The sequence below is a fragment of the Scylla paramamosain genome, unplaced genomic scaffold (assembly GCF_035594125.1).
Source record: "Scylla paramamosain isolate STU-SP2022 unplaced genomic scaffold, ASM3559412v1 Contig84, whole genome shotgun sequence".
NCBI lineage: Eukaryota > Metazoa > Arthropoda > Malacostraca > Decapoda > Portunidae > Scylla > Scylla paramamosain.
In genome coordinates this window covers 82,501-102,210 of record NW_026973749.1, presented here as the reverse complement: position 1 = coordinate 102,210, position 19,710 = coordinate 82,501, and the positions used below count along the sequence as shown (strand labels likewise).

The window sequence follows — 19,710 nt, the reverse complement described above, 5'->3', positions numbered from 1 at the left end:
TTGAAGCCTCTTATCTAGTTCATCTTTTACGTGAGAATATGAGGAAAATGTAGGTTGTCCAAGCCTTAACCCGATGTGCTGTTGGATACATTGTGTTAAATAAAATCTTTCTCCTATGAATTGTCTCACCTTTATAATTTTTCCATGGGCAGTAGGACAGGATTCAAGTTCCCATGTTTATTATTACTGATGCTGTGCTTTAACTAAAAGGATGTTTTTTTTTTTTTTTTATTATTATTATTTCTTTTTTTTTTCAGCTTGGTTGTCAGATTCCTTACACATATCAGTCCTTGCATTCCTTCTGTGTTTCTCTCATAAACACATACAGTTTAAATAATACCTTGCTTATTTTCCCAAGAATGTTTCAGATACTGGAAGCAGTTAACTTATTTTCATAGACTTTGGTTCAGGTGAAGTGATTTCCCACCGACGTAATTAAATATTTTTGTACATAATCAGGTAGATATGTGATATACTCAAGATCTGTTCATATAGAAAAGAATATTTAATATTCATAAAAAAAAGTCCTCAAAGTGCCCTAGTAAATATGTGTTCTACTGAGTCAATTATGATTTTAGTATTTATTTACTTAAATTGTTATTAAATGTAAAAAATGTCACGAGTACTGAATAGTCGCATTTCCATCGCTCCAATATCCAGACTGTCGGTATCCAGACTCGTCATTATCCAAACAAGTGTCTGATTGGCTATCGTGACAGTAAGAGTTGCTATCTGGAGGGTAAGGGTCACTATTCAGACAGTAAGTCATTATCCGGATGTTTTACAGTCATTTACATCCCTATCCAGATGTTGCAGTCTCCGGATGGGCCTTTGGATAATAACTAGGATGGATATTGGAAAGTTTACAGCATTTTACTGCTGTAATTAAAACATTGCTGTTGATTCAGGATATAACCTCAAATTTGCTCTTTCAAACACTGGTTTCTTCTGGTATCTGCTCTTTTCTGCATACAGCGAACTTTTCAGTTTGTCATAAAAAGTTTATGTATACCACTTGCCCACTGCTCTCAGTGTGCCTTTTGTTTACATGCTGACCATCTGGAGGAAACAATATACTCCTGCCTGGCTGCCAGTCAGTCGACCTTTTGAACTGTTGCTCAGTGTATACTGAATACACTTTATTAATATGTGGTGCATGGTTCAGTTGGCCAGCAGGCATTCAGGCGTGTGATCAGCTGGCAACTGTAAACAGTAATGTGTAGTGAGAGCAGCAGCATTGCAATGTCTACCATTTGTATCTAAAGTCATAATTTGATATGTATGTACTGTATTGTCTTAACTGCATATACAGTAGTACACATACACAAGTATACAAACTTTTTTTCTGATGTACAGAGAAAATTTGGCATATACAAAAAAAAGGGTCATATGCCAACAAGTCATTAGATGTATCTTTTTTTTTTTTTTATCAACCCAGACTTTCCAGATTAGTTTGATATAATGAAGGATCTATGTGCTGTACTACTATCATCAAGTGTACACAATATGGATATTAACTAGAAATTTCTTAAGAATTTGATACATTATGGATATTAACTAGAAATTTCTTAAGAATTTGATACTGCTAAGTTGTTCACAAGTTCATGTAAACTACAAATACTGTTTGCCAGTACTGTTCCAGTAAGATAGACTAAAATTGAGAAATACATTTTCCCCCTTTTTTGATGAGTAATTTCTGTAAATGGTATACAAAAAAATCCTGTGATAATGTACAAGGAAAAAAATACAGAAACATATAAAATTTACAGAAAATCTGTTATTTATATGGAAATTCTTGTTTACAGATAACTGTAAATTTTAGAGAAAAAGTTCGGCAGCCTGGTTGCCAGTGAATTTTCTGTAAAATTTATAGATTATTTTTTACAATGTACATTTTATAAGCGTTTAAGAAAAAGGTACGTTTACGCAATTTGCGTCTCCAGGCACCTTACAACAAAGAGGGGCTATAAGTTAGGCAAAAATGCTGGCTCCTCGCCTCCCAGCCTGAAGTGTGATTGCTCCTAACCACCCTCAATAGATGCTAATATAAAAGAAAGAAGCATGTGGTGGTTTAATTTAAGTAAATGTGTTACTAATGTTACTGATCACCAATAAGTTATTTCCTATATATTTTCTTTTTACTCGCCATAACAGCGATAATCCATAAATAATGAAAAGAAGATGCCTCATCTTTACTCTTTAATCTAAGCCTCTTCCTTCTTCCCCTTCTAGCCCTACATATTCTTCCCCTTTCCTTACTGTGCATCTTGAATTATTCATTCACTCCTCCTTACACTGCTCCTATTTCTCAATTCACTGCTTCTCACAGCTCAGACTTAAATTATGAGCGGCCAAGTAGCCTCCTCAGAGACGCCTTCCACACACAGCTCTTCCCTTCACGTCGCTACATAACCCGCCGCTCGCCGACCCACCACTGTCTTTTCCAAACCTAATTTCCTGTCTTCATATCTTTCTTTGCTCTCTGGCGCCCTGCTCGCCACCTCACCCTGCGCCCTCTGAGTAAGATGGAGGGAGCAGCAATAAAGTGATGAATATGATGGAATTTTGAGAGAGAGAGAGAGAGAGAGAGAGAGAGAGAGAGAGAGAGAGAGAGAGAGAGAGAGAGAGAGAGAGAGAGAGAGAGAGAGAGAGAGAGAGAGAGAGAGAGAGAGAGAGAGAGAGAGAGAGAGACTGAAGCAATTAACAAATTAACTTATCATGGCAACGAGAAAACACATGAATACATTTATATTAAGCCAAACTTTTCTATTATCACTCACCATGATCAGTAAAATAAAAAAAGAATCATTCCCTTCTCTGTAATTAATGAGAGGTCAATGACTGTCAATCAACCAAAGGCATTTACTCATAAATTCTTCTCAATCTGTTTTCTAAAGTCAGCCTAGTTGGATAATGCCAGTTTGATTTTTTTTTATTACAATTGTTTGTTGCATAAAGTAACCAAATGACTGGTATATTTCACTTTAACGTATGTTGAAATTCTTAAAATATGTGACTTGAAAAAAATTTATGTGACTTGAAAAAAATTGTCAATACATTACATTTCAACGTATCTATGTTAGAATTTTTAAATATCCCCCCAAAAAAGTTGAAAATCTTACAGGCCTTAGTAAATTTTGTAACTTTAGAAAATTTGAACAATTCTATATATTAAGGCAAGTTAGAAAACAAAACTCTTTGCATCAGTTCATAATCGATGATCTTATATTAAGTTTTCTTCGATAGGAGCAAATGGTGTTCAATAAGTGTAGTGACACAACAGTCAACACCAACTAAAAATAATTCTGGTCATGGTGATCATCCTGACTCAGGGTTGGCATAAAAAAAAAGCCTAAGTGGGTTATATATATATATATATATATATATATATATATATATATATATATATATATATATATATATATATATATATATATATATATATATATATATATATATATATATATATATATATATATATATATATATATATATATATATATATATATATTATAATTTAGTTCTATATCATATTGTTTTTTTTTCTAATGTAGGAGGGACACTGCCCAAGGAAAAAAAAAAAAAAAAAAAAAACAGATCCCAGTCCCAGAAAAGGGTCCAAAAGCAGTAGTAAAAATTTGAAGGATAAGTGTCTTGAAACCTTCCTCTTGAAGAAATTTAAGTCATAGGAAGGTGGAAATACAGAAGTAGGCAGGGTGTTCCAGAGTTTACCAGAGAAAGGGATGAATGATTGAGAATACTGGTTAACTCTTGCATTAGAGAAGTGAACAGAATAGGGGTGTGAGAAAGAAGAAAGTCTTGTGCAGTGAGGCCATGGGAGGAGGGACGGCATGCAGTTACAAAGATCAGAAGAGCAGTTAGTATGAAAATAGCGGTGGAAGACAGCTAGAGATGCAACATTGCGATGATGAGAGAAAGGCTAAAGACAGTCGGTTAGAGGAGAGAAGTTGATGAGAAGAAAGGTTTTTGATTCCATCCTGTCTAGAAGAGCGGTATGAGTGGAACCCCCCCAGACATGTGAAGCATACTCCATACATGGACGGATAAGGCCCTTGTACAATTAGCAGCTGGAGGGGGTGAGAAAAACTGGCAGAGACGTCTCAGAACGCCTAACTTCATTCAAGCTGTTTTAGCTAGAGATGAGATGTGAAGTTTCCAGTTCAGATTATAAGTAAAGGACAGACCGAGGATGTTCAGTGTAGAAGAGGGAGACTGTTGAGTGTCACTGAAGAAGAGGGGATAGTTGTCTGGAAGGTTGTGTCGAGTTCATAGATGGAGGAATTGAATTTTCAAGGCACTGAACAATACCAGGTGATGATGGAGTTACAGAGAACATAAGAACATAAGAAATAAGGGAAGTTGCAAGAAGCGACCAGGCTTACACATGGCAATCCCTGTATGAAATATACCTACCTATTTCCATCTATTATCCCCATCCATATACCTGTCTAATCCTGTCTTAAAGCTCTTTGATGTCCTAGCACTAACAATATGATTACTGAGTACATTCCACTCATCTATCACTCTATTTGAGAACCAATTTTTTCCTATCTCCTTCCTAAACCTAAATTTTTCAAGCTTGAACCTGTTATTTCTTGTTCTCCCCTTGTTGCTGATCTAAAGAATTTTGCTTACATCCCCCTTGTTATAACTCTTATACCACTTAAAGACTTCTATCAGGTCCCCTCTTACCCTACATCTCTTTAAAGAATGCAAATTTAACAACTTCAATTTCGCCTAGTAAGGAATACTCCTCATCCCCTGTATTCTTTTAGTCATTCTCCTCTGCACTGATTCTAATAGACCTATATCTTTCCTGTAATGTGGGGATCAGAACTGCATAGCGTAGTCTAGATGAGGTCTGACCAGCGCCAAGTATAACTTTAATATTACTTTTGGCCTTCTACTTTTAACACTCCTAAAAATGAATCCTAGTACCCTATTTGCCCTGTTTCTGGTTTCTATGCATTGTTTTCCTAGATGGAGTTCAGAGCTAACTATAACTCCTAAATCTTTCTCGTACACTGTATCTACCAGAGTTTGGTTGTTTAATGTGTACCTACAGTGTGGCTTTCCTCTACCTACGCTAAGTACTTTGCATTTATTGATATTAAGTTGCAGAGAGAAGGATAGAAGCTGTAGGACAGTAGTTTGGAAATCAAGGGTTTGTGCCAGACTCTGTCAAAAGCTTTTGATATCTCCAAGGCAACAGCAAAAGTTTTACCAAAATCTCTAGAAGAGGATGACCACCACTGAGTAAGGAAAGCTAAAAGATCACCAGTAGAGTGGCTTTGACGGAACCCATACTGGTGATCAGATAGAAGGTTGTGAAGTGATAGATGTTTAAGAATCTTCCTGTTGAGGATAGATTAAAAAATCTTAGATAGGCAGGAAATTAAAGCAATAGGACGGTAGTTTGAGGGATTAGAACAGTCACCCTTTTTAAGAACAGGCTGAATATAGGCGAACTTCCAACAAGAAGGAAAAGTAGATGTTGACAGACAGAGCTAAAAGAGTTTGACTAGGCAAGGTGAAACTGTGCACAGAGGCACAGTTTTGGAGAACAATAGGAGGGACCTCATCAGGTCCATAAGCCTTCCCAGGGTTTAGGCCAGTGAGGGCATGGAAAACATCATTGTGAAGAATTTTAACAGGTAGAATGAAGTAGTCAGAGGGTGGAGGAGAGCGAGGAACAAGTCCAGAATCGTCCAAGGTAGAGTTTTTAGCAAAGGTGTGGGTGAAGAGTTCAACTTTAGAAATAGATGTGATAGCAGTGGTGCCGTCTAGTTGAAATAAAGGAGGGAAAGTCATGCCTGACTTGTTCATTTTCTGTACAGTACAAGTTATCACAAGCTTTGTCCAGCCAGACCAAACTGTATCAGCATGACTTAAACAAGAGTCTTACCTCCCTCTTTTTACTTTCCTTTTCCTGTTCTTCATTTGCATCAGTCTTCCTTATCTCCCGTGCCTTCCCTCACCCTTTGTCTCTACACCTTGATGTTCCTCTCACCTTCCCTCATTCTTTCCTCACTCTATTTTTTCGTTCATTCTTTTTCTGTTGTCTTCATAGTAACCATCACCCCCTGCCTCTCTCTCTCTCTCTCTCTCTCTCTCTCTCTCTCTCTCTCTCTCTCTCTCTCTCTCTCTCTCTCTCTCTCTCTCTCTCTCTCTCTCATATATGCTGCTCTCACCTTATTTCTCACTTACTCTTCCCCATCTCTCCACACCCTGCACTCACTCTGTCCACAGCCTGCCTCTCCCTCTCTCTCCTCTTCTCTCTCTCCTCTCACCCTTGTTCTCCCTCACTTCTCTCCCTGTAATCCACCATCATGCCCTTGAGCTCTTCATTAATATGCAAGGTGAATGAACACTGTGATGCTCTCTCTCTCTCTCTCTCTCTCTCTCTCTCTCTCTCTCTCTCTCTCTCTCTCTCTCTCTCTCTCTCTCTCTCTCTCTCTCTCTCAAAAATGATATGATGTTCCTGTATAAAATTGTTAACTAAAAAATAATAGTAATAATAATGCATGCTTATTTCTCCCCTTTATTATTTACATCTCTTTTTATTTGCTGACGCTTTGATTATTTTGTTATGCTTAACTGAATTGCTTATTTTTTGCTTTTGATGTTAAAATTTCTCTCCTACATCTGTTTGTATTTTTATCTAATCTCTTCATAATATTTACTTTGAATCATTAATTTCCATTTTTGTGTTTATCGTATGAATAATTGCTTATATTTGCTATTTCTCTAAAAAATGTTTCTTTTATACTAATATTTATGTAACTTGAGACATCGACTTCTTGGATGGTAAAGCCATGATGTTTTCTGCTCCTGTTGGATACAAAGAGATTTATTCCCTTTGTTGTTACTGTTGTTGATGATGCTATTGTTGTTGTTATTGCAGTTACTGTTGCTGCTATTCTTATTCTTCTTACTCTTGTTCTTCTCCTCATTTTTCTTCTTTGTGTTGTTCATGTTGCTAATTCATTGTTGTTGCTCCTGCAGTTTTTTTCTCTACGCTGGTGTAATTTGTATGTTTTCTTTCTTTTATTTGATATTCATCTCTCTCTCTCTCTATAGAGAGAGAGAGAGAGAGAGAGAGAGAGAGAGAGAGAGAGAGAGAGAGAGAGAGAGAGAGAGAGAGAGAGAGAGAGAGAGAGAGAGAGAGAGAGAGAGAGAGAGCAAAAGAAAATATAAGGCATTACTGTGATATGAAAAAAAAAGTTGCATTTTTACTTCTAATGAAATCAAAATATTGTTCATGAATATCAAATAAAAGAAAGAAAACATACCAGATTACACCAGCATAGAGAAAAAACTGCAGGAGCAACAACAACAAATTAGCAACATGAACAACAACACAAAGAAGAAGAATGTCGAGAAGAACAAGAACAAGACGACAATGAATAGCAGCAACAATACACAGATACGTACATACAGGCGTACATGGACATGCATAACCTTCACAGGAATGCTAACCTTGCAAGGAATGTGTTTGAGATGCAGAGAGGTAAGCACGATGAGAGTGTGATGTGAGTGCGAGGATTCTGAGAGGATGAGGCACCAAGAAAAACATTACTGTGGATGATTTATAAAAGAGGACGCAAATATGAATATGTAATTACATTATCAAATTAGTGTTTGTGTGTTTTTTATTTTTGATAATTTATTAATTTAATATTTTTGTATAGTATATAAATTATGCATCAATTGCAATTTTTGAAAGGAATAATATACCTAAGATAATATAGTGAAGAGAACTTAAAGATCATACAAAGTGAGGTTTCGCATGAGAAGAAAATAAATAAATAATAACAATGCATGCGATGAAATGCGCAAGATTATTTGGAGAAAAAAGTTTGATTTTTTTTAAATGACAATAGGAAGTTTGACTTCACAAAAAAAAATAAATAACTAAGTAATAGGTGTTTTAAGCTGCTTAGCAACTTAAAAGACCTTCTTCCAGCGGCTGATTCTAATTTTTGGATGCGTCACAGACGTTGTCAAACGAAGCCCGGCTGCACATGCCACGCATAGTGTCGAGCCGCTGTTCAGGTTGCAGTGAGTGACACAATGCTATAAATGACTCTGTGTTTTCAATATGTTGAGCTTTATCTGCATTCTGATCAAGATATCCTATTCCCGAGACTTTTTCCACTTAAAGTAATAATATATTTCAGTATATAAGAACATAAGAACATAAGAAATAAGGAACGCCACAAGAAGTGGCCAGGCTTACACGTGGCAGTCCCTGTATGAAATATACCTATCTATTTCCACCTATCATCCCCATTCATAAACCTGTCTAATCTTCTCTTAAAGCTCCCTAATGTCTTAGTACTAACAACATGATTACTGACTAAATACCACTCATCTCCCACTCTATTTAAGAACCTTTTTTAGAAAAATTTTCAAGCTTGAACCCGTTATTACTTGTTCTATCCTGGTTATTGATCCTAAGAATTTTGCTTACATACACCTTGTTATAACCCTTATACCACTTAAAGACTTCAATCAGGTCCCCACTTCACCTACATCTCTCTAAAGAATGCAAATTTAACAGCTTTAATCTTGCCTCATAAGGAATGCTCCTCATCCCCTGTATCCTTTAAGTCATTCTCCTCTGTACTGATTCTAATAGACCTATATCTTTCCTGTAATGTGGGGACCAAAACTGCACAGTGTAGCCTTGATGAGATCTGACCAGCACCAAATATAACTTTAATATTACTTCAGGCCATCTTCTTTTATCACTCCTAAAAATTAATTCTAATACACTATTTGCCGTTTCTGGCCTCTATGCATTGCTTTCCTAGACAGAGTTCAGAACTAACTATAACTCCTAAATCTTTCTCGTATCCTGTACCTACCAGAGTTTTGTTGTTTAAAACATTGTGTATCTACTGTGTGGGTTTCCTCTACCTACTCTAAGTACTTTGCATTTGTTGATATTAAACTGCATTTGCCATCTGTCTGTCCATTCATTCATCTTCTCTAAATCTGCCTGCAAGGCGATGCCATCCGATTCTGACCTAATTAATCTATCTTTGTGTCATCTGCAAATTTACTAACATCACTACTAATTCCAATATCCAAGTCATTGATATATATTAAAAACAACAATGACCCTAATACTGATCCCTGTGGCACCCCACTAATTACAAGACACCACCTAGATTTAGAGCCGTTTATTACAACTCTTTGTCACCTGTCGCTTAGCCATGACCTTATACATCCTAACACCTTCCCATCTATCCCGTGTGCCCTAACCTTTCTCAGGAGCCTCTGATGGGGGTACCTTGTCAGAAGCTTTACTAAAGTCCAGATATAAGATATCATAACTATCACCATTATCTACTGCCTCGTACACTTTACTGTAAAAACTTAACAAGTTCATCAGGCAAGACTTCTCCTTTGAGAATTCATGCTGTGATTAATTTATCAAGTTATGTTTGTCTAAATGCTCCCTAATGTTCCTCGCTATTATTGACTCCAATATTTTACCCACAACTGAAGTTAAGCTGACAGGTCTATAATTAGATGCTAAAGTTTTATCTCCTTTCTTAAAGAGGGGTACTACATTAGCCTGCCTCCACAATACTGGTACCTCACCTGACTCAAATGATTTCCTAAAGAGAGAGACTAACAGCTCACTAATAACCTCTTTGCATTTCTTAAGTACTCTGGGATATGACTCAAATGATTTCCTAAAGAGAGAGACTAACAGCTCACTAATAACCTCTTTGCATTTCTTAAGTACTCTGGGATATACAGTAAAAGCCCTCTTATCCGGCATCAACGGGACCGCCGACATGCCGGATACTTGAATATTGCCAGATACTTGAATAGAAGTGAAATTATGTCCACAATCACCACCCTACACTCACGCATCTTACCATAACAAAGATCAGCTGATCTTAATTAGCAGCTGATCTGAACAGCTGCTTAAGTGTAAGCACAACACGCTTCCTCTTTTCTACAACTTTAGGCATGATGAAGGCGTCAAGCAATAAACAGTGCACACGCGGGACTGAGTCACTGAGTAACCATAGTGCAGTGGGCTGTGGGTGGCGCGAAGCAGTGCGCTCTGGTGGCGAGGGGACAAAGTATGCCTCGCGCGGGAATTTTAATTGATTTTATGAGTACACATTGATTTTTTATTGTTTTTAAGGCTCGGGGAAAATGTGCCGGATACCTGAATCTGCCGGATACTTGGATGCCGGATAAGAGGGATTTTACTGTATTTCATCTGGTCCTGGTGCCTTGAACTTTTTTAGCCTATCTATCTCCTGTTCCATGATCTCCTTAGTTATGGAAATATCTGCTAGCTTCTCATTCTCATCTGCTCTAAACATCTGTTCACTACTTGGCATATCCTGCATGTTTTCCTGGGTGAAGACAGTTAAAAAATACTCATTCAGAATTTTACAAAACTCCTCCCAGAACTAACCAGCTCCCCATCTGCTGCCTTTAATAGACTTATAGTATCCTTATTCTTTTCTTCTTGTATACCTGATAAAATCCCTTGGGGTCTGTCTTCGCCTGGCTGGCTACCTTTAATTCATAATTACCCTTGTTGACCTCCTGATTGTTTTAACTAATTCATTATATTATGACCTTAAAACATCTTCACCTGCCCTTAATCTCTTATATATACTTCTCTTCTGCCCTATATGATGTTTTAAACTAGCAGTCATCCATTTAGGGTTATTTTTTCTGTGATCTTATTGCTCTATAAGGGATGTTTGCTAACTGACATGTATGGAATTTATCTACGAAATATTTATGCAACTCATCTATATTTACTTCACCTAATCCCCCCATCTCGGCCAGTTCCATCCTCTCCACTTCTTCATCTACTCTTCTCGACCTCATCTCTCCCATTTCAGCATGACTTGACCCTCCAACATACTCATACCTATCTCCCCATCTCTCTCTCCTCCACCCCTTACAGACAAATCTTCCCTTCTCTTGTCATTCACCTTCACACCTCACCTCACCTCTCTCATCCTTCCTTATCTCTCTCAACTCTGTTCCTGACCTGACCTCACCCTGCATCCGTTGCCAGTCAACTCCTTGGAGGTACCTTTTTTAATTCCTCAAAATCTGCTCTCCTAAAGTCAGGTATTTTACTAGTATTTTTGCTCCTAAAAGTTTCTTCCATTTTAATTTGTACCTAATTTACCAATGGTCACTATCACCTAGCTGTCCCCAACCTCTACCTATATGACTGCTTCCTCCCTGTTAGTAAGAATTATATCTAGAATACTGTTCTCCCTCTCATCCGGCATTCGAGCATCCGGCAGCTTCAAGTATCCAGCACATTTTTCCCCGAACCTTAAAATCAATAAAAAATCAATGTGTACTCATAAAATCAATTAAAATTCCCGTGCGAAGCATACTTTGTCCCCTCGCCACCAGAGCGCACTGTTTCGCACCACCCGCAGCCCACTGCACTGTGTTTACTGAGTGACTCAGTCCCGCGTGTGCACTGTTTATCGCCTGACGCCTTCATTATGCCTAAAGTTGTAGAAAAGAGGAAGCGTGTTGTGCTTGCACTTAAGCAGAAGGTAGACATTTGTCAATGATTAGAGAGAGATGAAAACAGACAGTAACTAATGGCGGAATATGGTGTGGGCTCATCAACTATTTATGACATAAATCCCAAACGAAAAAGTTGTGGGTTTACTTGAAAGCCACCGACACCCCAAAGGCAGTGGAAAATCGTCACACACTGCAGTATCATCGTGGTGAAATGATGGAAAAAGTGTTATATGAGTGGTTCAGCTTGAAAAGATCAGAAGGAGTCACAATTACAATCACAATGTGTGTTGGTGAGTGTGAGGTGGCAGCACGGGTGGCGACGCACAGCACGGCGATCAGCTGATCTTTGTTATGGTAAGATGCGTGAGTGTAGGGTGGTGATTGTGGACATAATTTCACTTCTATTCAAGTATCCGGCATGTCAGCGGTCCTGTTGATGCCGGATAAGAGGGATTTTACTGTATTTTAAAAAATTATCCTGAATTACCTTCAGAAATTCTTCTACTTCCATGTTACCCACCATCAGGCTCCAGCCGATATTCCTAAAATTAAAGTCTCCTACCACAAATACCTGACTGTACCTTCCTGCTCTATTTAATTCCTGCCACAGTGAGGTGTTAATTTCCCTTTTACTGTTCGGTGGCCTGTACACTACTCCCATTACTACTGACTGTGATCATTCCTTAATATCTACCCATATTGACTCTGTTTTGCTATATGTATTCAATTCAATGATTAACATTTGAAAATATCAGGCATAAGTAAAACATGTTATGAACATTTTTTTTTTAACATCTTCACAGTTCAACTCATCATTTTCTTTTTTGTTTTGTCAAGTTCTTTACAACACATCTCTGTTCTACAGTCACTGCTGAGTCTGATGGTGCCAACCAAGACTAGCTATCCCGTATAAGAAGTGAGTTATGGCAAATAATTCACGCAGTTTCGCGCTGGAGCTCATTCTATAGTGATGAGGTGATAGTTGCGAGAGTTTCAAGACAGAGATCTTCGCCCACATGCCTATAAATTGAAATATGCAAAATACAGCAAAAAAGATGAGTCTGACGAAGAAATTACATAAAATAAGATACGCCTTCAAAAGTTACCAACCAAAATATGTTTCTGAAACTGAAATCAAAATTTTTATGTGCGGACACCAAAAGGTGGTCCTGGCCAAATCATCGTTGCGCCCTTCAGGGCCAGGCGGGAGCAGTGAGGTGTAGAGATGTGTGGTAACAATAATATAAACCCCTCACTCTGCTAGGGGAATAATCCCTCAAAAGATATTTAATACTTTACTAAATGATAAAGAAAACTATAAATTTTCTTTCATTCGCTGACAAGAAAAAAAAAAAAAAAAAACGTGATGAAATTAATATTTTCAGAAATCTACAACGACGAGCCTCTAAAAAAAGGGAGACAAATAGTGTGGGCCGGCTCTCGTCATCAAGGCCCACGTCACCTTGACTTTTCAAGGTGACAATCAACACACACAGAGACAAATAAGGACACTTCATAGACCTATACAAGTTTAATTCTCTTTGATTTTACTTAATAAAGCTGCAACAAAGGTTATGACGATAAAAAGTTACCTTAGGTTAGGCCGCAAATATTATGGTGGTAACGCTTCCTAGGAAATCAGTTAAAAATAATATCAATACCAATTGAACAAAGAAAATGTAAATATGTTTTCTCCAGACAAGGAAATTTTTTTTTTCTTGTTTATGTGGAAATCAAATTTACACTAAATATAGATTGTTACAGTAATAGTTTCCAAGGACACTTTATCATAACATGCAAAATATTATTAATCTACATAACCGTAAAATGCAGTAAAAGATAAATAAACAGATAAATTAGAAGATCTGATATTTACCTAAAAAGTCCTCAAGTGAATATTCCTGTTATTATGGAAAGTTTTTTTTTGTAATTGCATTTTTCCTTTCTTCATTCATATATTCGTATAAAAAAAAAAAAAAAAATATATATATATATATATATATATATATATATATATATATATATATATATATATATATATATATATATATATATATATATATATATATACGAAAAAAAAAAACGAACGCAAAATTGACAGCTAATTATTAGGTTTCAACTGAATCTCCAAGTAAATTTTTATACCAACAAGATGACACCATTATAAAAAATATATGATTTTGTATCCTTTTTTTCTATGCATACATTAAAATAAGCACACAAAGACTGGAATACAAAAATTATAGTTTAGAAAAAGATTCTCGGTTAATCCACAAAAGACTTTTTTCCCTGTAAGATGTTGCAATGAACACTATAGACTAAATTTACATTCTTTCTTCTTTCATATATATATATATATATATATACCCTGGGAAGGCACAAAAATGGGAGGCAAAACAACGCTTTGGAAAAATATTTAAACTAATCCTTCAATGGATAATACTACTGACACGATACCGTGGAAGCACATCTTTTCTTTCCTTCATAGATTCATAGGAAACTGACAGGAGAAAGGCTGGCAACAGTGACAGGTTTCATTTGACATGGAAAAAAAAAAGTTTAACAGCGAGTTCCAAAACAGAGTGCACATGATGTAATGAAGCAGGTACTCACTTTCCTCCTGCTTGTGTTGGGAGTGTTCACCGCGGCACCACCTGCCATCCTTTCCTGAAAATATCAAAACATCCACATAAAAAAGTGATGCAGCTTGACTATTCTAGAAAGAGCTAAAAATGAAGCATCATGAACAGAACCACCACAAATCCTTTACTGCATCAGTTACAACATACACACGAACAAAAAACGAAAGAATAAATACTGAAGAAAAACACAAAATGTCATCAATAAAACATGTCAGATTCCTCAAAGCAAGAACACATGGATACATGAAAAACAACACTGAAAACAGAACACACTTGAAACGCTAAAAATGTTAAATATGCACAACAGCTGCAACAAAATAAAATGAACAAACACCATTACATATATAACAAGATTAAATAACAAAATAAAAAGAGGCAAAAAATAATAAATATAAAGCTTCCCAACATTCAGCAGTACAAACCTTAAAAACAACAGCAATGATATACTTATAAAATAATAAGTACCACTTCAGTCTAGCCATAAAAAGTATTCACGGCACAAAACATGAAAATCCTTTTTGGGTATCTCTGCCAAGGTGGCCTGACTCATCTATTCTTCATTTTTATTATTGTTCAGTAATACAACACATCTGCCTTCCTCCGTTTGTGGTTCTGATAACAACAACAACAACAACAACAACAAACACTCTCTGACCACTCCTAGTTAGATACCTGCCTTTTCGTGTGGTTACTGCGAGGACACAGCATGTTACCTATAATGTCTTAAACAACAAAACAACAACAATAACAAAGGCTCCAGAGACCACAGAGATATCATAGTTGCTGTTGGTTCTGGATGTCACCGCTTCTTGGTAAGGATCTCAACAAAAGTGAACACCTGTGAGATCCACCCTACTTCATGCTTGTGCTGCTAACTTGTCTGGATGAAGCAATACATTTAGTGTGATACCTTTCACTGGACCTGCCTAGTATAGTTGTGTCTACATATTTCAGTTCCTGCAGTCATCTGAATAGAAAAGCTTCACTGCAAAGCCAAGGTAGTGTTTTGCTGGCAATAACATTCCTATATATGCATTTTTTTTTTTTTTTTAGTCCCACTGCTTACCAAACCAATGCCAGACACTCTTTTGATAAGGTCCCACAGGAGGTCATCTTTCTTACCACGGCAAGACTCACACGATTTTCTCATATTTTCCCTGAAAACATATTGATGTTAGTGTTTTCTACGATGCCTTTGCTACTTCAACACTATACATATATATAGAAAAAAAACTTTAACAGCAAAACAACAAACATGACAGCATCTGCTTAGATTCTATCACCATTGCTGTCTTGAAAGCAAAAACAATTTATATGAAAAAGTGTAACTGAAAAGAGTGTAGGTTAATTAATGAATGCTTTGATATTCTAAAAAGCTTTGCATTATAAAAGAAAAAAATTGCAGACATTCTCCTGACCAATCACTAATCTCTCTCTCTCTCTCTCTCTCTCTCTCTCTCTCTCTCTCTCTCTCTCTCTCTCTCTCTCTCTCTCTCTCTCTCTCTCATCTAAAGACCAGCTAATAAACAAATATATAAATAAATATCCCCATTAAAAGCATTTACTATGTGTAATTCAATCTCCCGTCGTGTGAACACACGAGTAATCACACATCTGAAGAAGGCATGCTGATGAACACCAAGCTGACGAGCCTTTTTATTTGTTACTCACATTTGAGACTAGCGACCCCTCGGAATATTTAAGCCACTTATCGACTTTTTATGCAAATATACTTTCAATGTACGTCTCTCTCTCTCTCTCTCTCTCTCTCTCTCTCTCTCTCTCTCTCTCTCTCTCTCTCGCTCATAATTTATTTCTTCATAGGAATGACTATTAAATGCCTTGACTGTTAAAGTTTGTAATGAAACCTGATATAATAATAATAGTAATAATAATAATAATAATAATAATAATAATAATAATAATAATAATAATAATGATAATAATAATAATAATAATAATAATAATAATAATAATAATAATAATAACAATAATACTCGTAATAATAATAATAATCAAACAGTTGTAATGAAAACTCCAGTACATCTGCTTTCATAGAGTTTATACCAAGCCTCCAGTACTTCCCCTACATAAGGGCTTGATTGAGTACCTTACCCTCTCCTGGCCCTCTAGTCGTCCTTCATGGGATCCGACGCTCATAATCATATTAATTGATCTATCATATCTGCTTCGTTTCTCTCTCTCTCTCTCTCTCTCTCTCTCTCTCTCTCTCTCTCTCTCTCTCTCTCTCTTCAGAACTATCAATATACAGGATAGCAGGTTCGAAGTATTCTGTGGTCGTAAGACTCGGCCTCATCAGACAGTGCGAGCGTTTTTATGTTGATCTGCTTCCCTGCAATAATATTTAATGACAATGAGACTTTGGTTGTTAATGAACGTGCCATCAGCACGTGCAATGACTGACCGACAGACAAATACACACACACACACACACACACACACACACACACACACACACACACACACACACACAGTATCCAAGCTGCTATCTGCTGCTATCCAAAAGCTGCTTGACTGTTTCCGTCAGCTTTACCAAATTATTTATAGCTAGGATCTTCTTTAGGGCACTCAGAAGACTACAGTCACTACACGCGGCCTTTGCACTAAAGAAGGAATAACAAAGGTACATCTACCACAAATACCTATTTTATTTCTATGTTTTTTTTTTTTTTTTTTCCAGCAATCTGTAAATCTGCGTGGCTGCTGCTCAAGGTGGCAAAGCATTAACAGGAGCTGAGAGTGTGGTGGGATGGATGTTTTGACAGTATCTGTCCCTTTCTCTCTCCAAGTAGATATTGTAGAGTACCTACCAAATTATCTATAAAAATAAGACGTCTACATTCTGACACAATGAACGATGTTATTTGACACGTTTGGTGATAACGCCAGTGACAATTAGTAGCCCTGCACACTAAGGATAGTTTCCATGTATTACATATGACCTAACAAATAGAGGTATCTTAGCATCACGTCAAGCCATGCATACCAATTTTACCGACACGAAACGTGATCAGGCAGAGGGTTTTGTATTGTTCATTATGCCACAGTTCACACCACACTTTAAAGATAGTTTTCGGAGATACTGTACATTCATTGGCTGAAAAGTTCTTTATACAGTCATACACATCAGTTACTTTCAACTTGGATCCACTTAGACTAATATGTATGAGACTACACTTTTATTTGAAATATTTAGATGCACGGTTCTACTTTATGCTTCTGTTTATCCTACTTAGTACTAAAACAAGAGTGGGATTTCATTAAGTTTATAAAGGAACGTTACTGAATGCTGTTGACGAGACAACGATGAGACAAATTCTTATTTCAGTTCTACATCACCAGTGTTTTCGGCTTCACTCCAGAACAGGACTCCCTAATCTCCTCTCATCCCAAGCAAAGCCTCTTACGAGTAAATCGTTTCGTTATTGTCAATCTATTATCTGTTCTTTATATTCAAGACAAAATATGGAAACAGTTGGATCTACTTTTCTATATCATGTCTTCTGGGTTGTGACTGATTTCTTTCTAGCGTCTGCAGCTTAAGAGTGTCAATGAAGAATAATGACGCTATTTCACTGAACTTAAAGCTTTCACTGTAAGGAATCTCTCTCTCTCTCTCTCTCTCTCTCTCTCTCTCTCTCTCTCTCTCTCTCTCTCTCTCTCTCTCTCTCTCTCTCTCTCTCTCTCTCTCTCTCTCTCTCTCTCTCTCTCAAACCATATCTCGCTCTCAAGTAGAATTCACCTTCTCTCTTTTACCTATCTTTACTATATTTCACTAAGTAGGGCTATTTTCTAAGAAGTAACATCCTAACAATCCTCCTTCAGCTTGAGCAGCAACACTAATTTTATTGCAAACCTTCCAGTTCGACTTCGCTTAGATTACCTTACTTAAGGTTTCCAGTCAAGAGATACCCTGCCATGCCTCGCCTCACCCTTCCTAACACTCCGCCATGACAATGATTCCCTTGGTACCATCGCCGCGTGTACCAGGATGAGAGAAAAGCCAACAGTCCACTGCTAAGCCATGCGCGGATTAGCGCCGTTAGCATCAGTCCGAGAACACAAGCAATTCAACTGACCTTGGAAAACCTTGAGCTGAAGCCAGGAGGGAAAGTAAAGTGTGTCTAGAATATGAAGGTGGTAGTTAAGTGAGACTGAAGAGGAGGAGCACAAGTCATGTTGCGATTGACGGATGAAGGGAATCTAGGGAGAGGAGGCACAGAGGAGGCGGGACGCAAGGCGCCTTCAGGCCAGTCACTGCTGGTGTCCCTCGCCTCCCCTTCCTGCCTCGCTGCGAGGTGAAGGGGCCACTACCACCACTGCCTCAACACTTACACTACCTTTGCGTCTCAACATTGAAATGCTTGAATGAATGGGAATGAACGGGAAAGTAATGGTCACTTACAATTGCTTATAACAAGTACATGTTACTAAGTGTTTTAAATCAATCTGTCTGTCTGCGTCTGTCTGTTTATCTCTGCCTCACATCTTCACTATAATGTTCTGTAAGAAAGAGTATCCCAATCTCTGTTGCTTTGTTGCAGCGCATATATTTGTATTAATGTTGTGTATGTGTGTGTGTGTGTGTGTGTGTGTGTGTGTGTGTGTGTGTGTGTGTGTGTGTGTGTGTGTGTGTGTGTGTGTGTGTGGTGTAACATTGCGAGTGGAACAATATTTACGACTATATTTAGTAGTTTTAGGAAATCAATGACAACTACGTATTGTGCCTGAAAAATGGCATACCGTAAGTACGAGGCAATTAGAGAAAAAATATAGTTAGGTCACTGTGTATGCATTTTCTTCACTTACAGTAATTGTTATCACGAAAGAATGTACGAATAACGGAAGAGGCATACGTTTATATTATGCAAACATTATGCTGTATTAATATCCCACTGACTAATTCAGTTGGACTTTTGGTTAATTACTCGGTGCAGGGCACGGTAAAAATATTTATTAAAGTGCTTTACAAAAAAAATTGTACAAATATACTCTTTAGAATGAAATATACCAGTTTCTGCCGCTATTTAAAACTACTTTGTCTATATCTGTGTCTGCCCGCACATCCATCTGTCCCTCTGTCTATTTGTCTGTTTCTCTGTCTGCTTGCTTGCCTTCTATTTTTGCCTGCCTGCATGTCTGCCTGCTTCTTTGCCTGCCTATCCTCTTCAAGTTAGGCTGACTATTTCCCTGTCACCCTGTCTGTCTGCCTGCTTTCTTTCTTTCTTTTTTGCATGTCCATCTACATCTTTCCCAGCCTGTTAGTCTGTCTGCCTCCTTGCTTGCTTGCTTGCCTCCCTGCCTGTTTGTTTGACCGTCTGTCTTCCTGCCTACCTGTCCGGTCTCTCTCTCTCTCTCTGATGATTACCTAAACAAGTCAACACATTATTCAAATCACAACTACGTAATACCAAGGTACTTGAAGGCTTGTCTGTAAGTGGTATCAGTGTGAACAGGTTACATCACGCTCCTATACAATCAT

General features: G+C 37.4%; 1 protein-coding gene across 3 annotated transcripts in view; it reads right to left on the bottom strand.

Moving 5' to 3' along the window:
- LOC135098817 (circumsporozoite protein-like) overlaps positions 1 to 19,710 on the bottom strand; it is a 128,796-nt gene that overhangs the window by 71,460 nt on the left and 37,626 nt on the right. For 2 of the 3 annotated variants that reach the window (XM_064001207.1, XM_064001209.1), the window contains exon 3: positions 14,179 to 14,232. The exons of the other annotated variant lie outside the window; for it this stretch is intronic. In XM_064001207.1, the coding sequence (XP_063857277.1) occupies positions 14,179 to 14,232 (54 nt within the window). The remainder of the gene's footprint in view (positions 1 to 14,178; positions 14,233 to 19,710) is intronic. 3 annotated transcript variants of the gene reach the window in all.